The sequence below is a fragment of the Phalaenopsis equestris genome, unplaced genomic scaffold (genome assembly GCF_001263595.1).
Source record: "Phalaenopsis equestris unplaced genomic scaffold, ASM126359v1 Scaffold000297, whole genome shotgun sequence".
NCBI classification, from domain to species: domain Eukaryota; kingdom Viridiplantae; phylum Streptophyta; class Magnoliopsida; order Asparagales; family Orchidaceae; genus Phalaenopsis; species Phalaenopsis equestris.
Window position 1 is genome coordinate 1,298,601 of NW_018164739.1, and position 6,601 is coordinate 1,305,201.

The window sequence follows — 6,601 nt, forward strand, 5'->3', positions numbered from 1 at the left end:
AATCTTTGCTATTCTTATGTTTGTACATGTTTATTGGTTTTTTATTCATCGAGAGGGAAATCAGTGCACTAACTGGGCTGCTGAATGATAATTGGAGACTCTAAGATTTCAATTTATCTACCGGTCTTCCTCTTGAGTTAGTTCATTTGAGTAAAGTGTATTGTTTATATATTACTTATATCCGTATTGATAATAATTTTTTATGTTTTTTTACTGTCCTGTATGTTGGTATTACTTGACTCCTTTATTTTTTAATTTTTTTGTGAGTTGTTAGGGTGGTAGGATATTTTCGCTACATTGCTTTTTATTTTGTTGAATAAAATTTCCTTCGGGATTATTGAAAAAAAAACTCCCAATAAAATCTGCTGTTCTAGTGTAATATTTTTTTAGGCGGACCCAATATTCAAACATGACATCATATTACCGGAGTCCGCACGCACAGTTTCGTCTGGACTCCAGATGGAAAATTTTATTCTTAAATTGTAAGGAGAAATTTTAATAAAATTTAAGTTTTCAATTTTTAATGTTAAATGAAAATTTTAATAAAATTAATAATTGAAAATTGAATAATAACTTCTAAAAAATAAAAAAATAAATAAAAATACATTTTTGGAACGTAACGGAGTCAATCAATGGAGATGAAAATTTAGCTAATTTAGCTTAATGATGATTAATTATTCAAAACTTGATTTGAATTGCGGCTCAATTTGAGGGTGTATTTGAGTCAGTTTGTGCTTATCCAGATAATCAACTTACTCTGTAACGCGGCTCGTGAAGTTCAACGCCTAAGTTTAGTGTAAAAATACAATCATATTTTCTGATAAACGGTAGAAACATGTATTCCAAATCGATGAGGGAGTATAAGTTGGCCCAAACGGGCATCAGATTGGATGGAATGAAAAGGCTTTGACGAATAGTATCATTAAAATTTAAAATGAGGAAAATTAAGTTAGAAAAAAAATTCATTAAAATTTATCGGGACAGTGGGAAGACTCTAGATTCTAAAACGCAAATTAATATCCTGACATGGTAAAGGTTTTATCACTTCCTTCTTCTCACTAGTTAGGTTTGTTACCCTTCCGACGCCTTCCATGGCGAGCATCGATCTGGAGAAGAAAGCGAAGGAAGCTTTCGTTGATGACAACTTTGAGCTGGCCGTTGATCTCTATACGCAGGCCATCGACTTGGATCCCAAAAGCGCCGATCTATATGCTGACCGTGCTCAGGCAAACATCAAACTCGGCAGCTTCACCGGTACCCATCTCCCTTATCTTTGCGCGATGTTCTTTTTCTCGGTTTCCGAGGATATTCAGATCAAACCGAACATCGGAATCACGCTGGTCTCGTCTTACTAATGTTTATCTGATTGGGTTGTGAATTTTGCTCATTTTTTTGGGAAATTGTACGTTTTGTTTGGTCCGGCTATGTACGTAGTTATCCTTTTTTGTTCTCGGATTATTTCATGCCTGCGATTGATAGATTGCCCGGGTTTTCGATTGCTGAAGCTCCTTTGCCGTGTCCTTCTTATCTTTGGTTATAGTTGGTTCTTTCATGGTTTTATTTGTCTAAATCAGTTCGTTGTCTTAGCTTTTCCGATTTAGATTGTTCAGTACAATGGCATGAATTGACTTATGATTATCTAAAAGATACGAAATATCTAGTTCTTGCTCCTATTTTCCTTGGTTTTTAAACAAGAAGAAAGGTAACATAACCGTTTGGCTCTGGTGCTTACCATCTTTACAACAATGCTAAACGGAAGAGCTAAGGATCATTACCGATCTTCATCTGGTTGGATGCGTCTCAAACAGTGGGCCAAACTGGCCTTCCTTCTGTTCATCCAGTCGGCATCTCCAGCTCCTCGCTTGCCCTTTAGGGTCTGGTAAGCAGATTATTCTGATAATCTGATAATCTGCAGATTATCAGAATAATCTGACTTGCTGTTTGTGACAGCTTATTCAGATTAGCTTATTGGTGGTTACATGACATTCCTGCCCCTGTCTGGTAAAACTGTTTGGCACAATTTATTCAGAATAACTTATTGGTAGAACAAAAGAATATAGTGCAGAAGCATACCATCATAACAGATCAGTTCCAAAAGATGGCATACAGTTTTCGCACTCTCGTGAGTACCAAAAGAAATAAAAGAAGTATAAAGACTAGCAAAATTACAATTAGAAATATTAAAATATTTAATTTTAAACTTTGGCTACATCTGTTCTCATCTGCACTATCAACCTGAGAAAACATCGGATTTCCATGACTGCTGACAGTGTAATATGTGGGATTGTCAGCCCACCGGAAGAAGCCGTAACGACCTGAAATACCGTTAGCGCAACCATAGAACTGCCTACCAAAGCTACGAGACTGACGCGACGTGAGAAACAGAGACGATTGTCCACAATAACACAAAATACCTCTGTCTGTGACTGATATCCTAGAAGTCATGTTCGTATCACTTAAAAAAAAAACAAAACAAAAAAGGAAGGTCAGCACTTATCCAAAAAAAAAAGACATACAAAATTAATCTACATATATGCGAAGAAAAGAAATACTTACTGGATTAGCTGCTATATATAGCATCTGCTATAGGCTCCCTCAGAGAAGCCATTTCGACCGCACTCTCATTGTCCTGAGTTTAATATTTAGTAGACTCGATCTCATTATCAGCTAAGATCCTGAAGGTTATAGGGAGTCAATAATTGGATCATCATCAACAATATTGAAGTCCGTATCTGAATGCGACGGATGTCGTTGGATGGAGTTGTGAAGTGCCATAGTGGCCACCACAATATGCACCTGTTTAGAAAATGAATACGACGACATATCACGTAGGATAACCCATTTTTTCTTCCACACTCCAAATGTTCTTTCAATAACCCCCCGTAAAGAAGAGTGTCGTTTGTTAAACATTTTTTTTCTGCCACGAATCGTGTCACTTATTCGCTGAAAATCAGGAATATGATATCTGGTATATGGAAAGGGCTTTAGGTAGCCCTTTATCATTGGATACCCAACATCTGCTAAAAAATTAATGTAATTAAGAAGATTTTTAATTAAACTGAACAAACGTGGAGGTGGGTGAGGAAAACATTGTCTTTTACTCCTAGTTGCATATGAAAAAAGACGACTGTCATGCGCACTTCCTTCCCACCCCGCCATTACAAATGTGAAACACATGTTGAAGTCACACACTGTCATCAATTTTGGGTAGTCCTATCACTCCGACCAATGTATGCGATTTTTTAATGACTTGGTAGTCGGACATCCACATGCGTACCATCGATTGCTCCGATGCAGTTCTGTAACTCATAGTTAGCAATTCCAGGGGTATTGAAGTAAATGTAACAAACTAATTAAACTTACTTTGAAATACGACATGTAACGGGAATCATTTGCAATTTGTTCAGGAATAGTTGCGAATGAAAGATCAAATGACTTAATGTTTTTCGTTGCTAAGCTCACAAATGCTTGTATACCTTTGTAGAAGTATCGATTAATTATTTCAGATGAATGCTTAAATCGCTCTATAACTCCTTTAACTGATTCATTCTGTGATAGAATATATAATGTTATAGCCAAGACCTCTCTCGTGGTCGTCCTAGAAAAATCTTGGAGGCCGTTGTTACAATATAAGTCATGTAGAAGATCTATAAAAATGGGTGCACTCATTCGAAAAATGCTATTGAACCTTATTGGATGTCCGACAAACATCTCACCAACCCATTTATTCCCAACATATGTGGATGTCATGTGTGGTATTCGTCTAGTGCTAGAGCGGTAATATTTCAACAACAATATCACTATTGCTGCAGCCCATGCCATTCTTTTACGAAGATCTCGTAGTTGATCCATCCTGAAGTTATAAATTCATTAGGATGAAATAATTTATCAGAAAATGCCATAAATGAAATACATGTAGCGAGGAAAGCCTCTGAAAATGACATAACTGCAATACATAACATCGAATTAAATCCAAGCATCATGAAATGAAGTTCATCAAACGAAATACAAAGCTTTCGGAAATTAAGTACATCAAATGAAATACATCCTTATCCTTCCACTAAAACACGTAAATATTCAAGGCGCAAATCGAGTTGTAAGACCATGAATATTTGCCTACGCGTAGGGTCCTCAAGTTTTTTAACTCGTTTGGCCTGAAAGCGTATATCAACAACTACTTCTGGAATAGTGTCTAAAATGACAACACAGTCCAAGATGGTGCTGTCAGGGGGAGGTGGAGCTGAAAAAACAGTAATGAGTTCATGAAATGAGCTTTTCAAGAAAGTATCATTCTCTTTTGTCCTCCTGCCAAGCCTAGGCCTCTTGTACATGGAACTAGAATCTCCAATATCCTTTTGGTTTATATTAGGCCCTTCTTCATTAGCTATGACCTGTTAAGGTGGCAGTTCATCTGGTATTCCTGAAAATCCCATTTCACTTGAGTTCAATGAAGTCTTTCCAGTTGCAACAACCCCTGTGAACATTATGTCCAGTTTTTCCTCGAAATCAGGTTCAATTCCGCACTGCCTATATTTTTTGGCAGGTGGTGTTACCTGGAATATAAGACATTGATTAGAGGAGTTTAAGCATTAACTAAAAAATAAAAAAATTAAGAAAAGACATTTTTATTTATTACCTACAATCTTTCAGTCCACCACTCATCTGGAGCATCGATAGTTTGTTTAACGGGATCCCACCCAATCCGGTAGAGTCACGTTTCAGCTCCTTCCATATTTTCTATTCTTTCTTCAATTTGTCCCATTTGTTTTTGAATTTAAGTCTATCGTAATCTCTTCCAGTCAATTCTTTGAACCTCGCACCAATATTGTGTCAACCATCCTTATTAAAATACATAGTAGGCATGCTCCCAAATTCAATTTCTTTTATACATAGATCGCAAAATATATTGGTAACTTCTTTATCCCACATTGCGGAGGGACCCCCTTCAGACGTCTTAGCCATTGTGGAACTATATGAAGAATTGCATATTGCATAAATAAATTCATGTTGAAACTCAATAAGCATAATAAAATTATCTATACTAACTAACAGGAGTTCAGAGATTTGCTAGAAATGAATCAACATCCATACATGTCGTGGAATCAACAAAATGCAACAAAAAATGAACCAACATCCACATAATTAACCAATAACAGTGTGAAGATTTGCTAAAAGGAAAAAAAAAATTCACAAAGGATTTATGTGATTCGGTCAAAGACTTACATCCACAGTAAGACATCGAACATGTTTTATTATCCAATTATGTAAGAGTACATTGTTATTGTTGACCTCGCTTTAGGTCAAGGTGTAGTTTTTCCCCTTCTTAATAACCTAGGATCTAGCCGTAGGACCTTTCTGTCGACTACTCCTAGAAAACTAGTGAATGAGCCCTATCCGTTAGCAATTCTGGACTTTTCTTCGCTCGACTTGACATTCCATGTAGTAATTTTGATCACTATTGCTTAGCAGGTAAGGCTTCTCCGAAGGAACTCAGGGAGCATTCCTATAGACTGCCGGTCTTAGGATTGACTCTACTCGTTGATTTGGCGCCGCTGCGCTCTTCGCCATCCTGTTTAATCGAATTCGAACCGAAATTTTGATACGATTCGGACTGCGACGCGTTTGGTCACAATCGTCAACAAAGTTGCCCGGACGACTCCGGATGACGAAACGGACCGCGCCGACTCGTTCGGAACGTCGATCTTGCTTAAGAAGGACGTTCGCTTCATTGCGACGACGCGTCTTGGGGAAAATACCTATTTAAGTGTTAATTATAATAATAAATAATATATTATTATTATTATTATTATAATTAATAACTTATATTAAAATCCTTAACCTAACTCCATTTCTCCCCTCTCCCGTTAAACCCTCAGGGTTTGCCCATCCCCTGCGGCAAATCCTTATCTCTTTTCTCATGATGTCGCGGCCTCTCGAGCCGCAAACCCCCCATGCGCGATCTCTTATCCCTGCTCCTCTCTGCGACGATTGTCGCCCTTCTTCCCGCTTCCCTCGGCTCTGGTCTGCGGTGGGTGAGTTTAAGCGAGCTCCTCTTCTCTCTGATAGATATATTTACTCTATTTGGGGAGACCCAAAAGGAGAGGCCGAAAATCTTTCTAAGGGAGAAAACTCTGCTCTTTTCCTTTCTCACTCACTTCTTTGATCTTCTGGTGCTTGAATTGATTTCCTCTTGCTGTTGGAGGAGTAATTGAAATTGGGGAGGGCGTTTAGAGTTCTTGTGTTACTTTCTTTTTGCTTTAAGGAGGTATTTTTTCCCCTTTTGTGCCTTGCTCTGTTTTCGGTTTTGCTCTATGCCGAGTCTCTGTTAGCTTGGTACAATGAATAATGTGGCATTTTAACTTAATGTTGCACTTATATTTTTGAAAGACATGTTACTCCAACATCTAGAGATGAAAGTATGAGCATGTTCTAGGGATTGAATTTGATTACTTGCTTAAGATGGTAGGAATATAGCATGATATAAGTTTTTCCTCTTTTTTCTACTTGCGCTTGAGATGAAATTATGATATTTCTATTACTGCGAATGAGAAGGTTGAAGCATGGCTTTGAGACAATGTTAGCTCTTTGAGACAATGTTAGC

General features: G+C 37.5%; 1 protein-coding gene across 1 annotated transcript in view; it reads left to right on the forward strand.

The window, feature by feature from the left end:
• The first annotated feature begins 1,001 nt into the window (after positions 1-1,001).
• Positions 1,002-6,601, forward strand: part of LOC110025273 (protein SGT1 homolog) — a 36,587-nt gene continuing 30,987 nt past the window's right edge. Inside the window, 1 exon segment of the mRNA XM_020725669.1 lies at positions 1,002-1,254. Within this exon segment, the coding sequence (XP_020581328.1) occupies positions 1,092-1,254 (163 nt within the window). The 5' untranslated portion in view covers positions 1,002-1,091.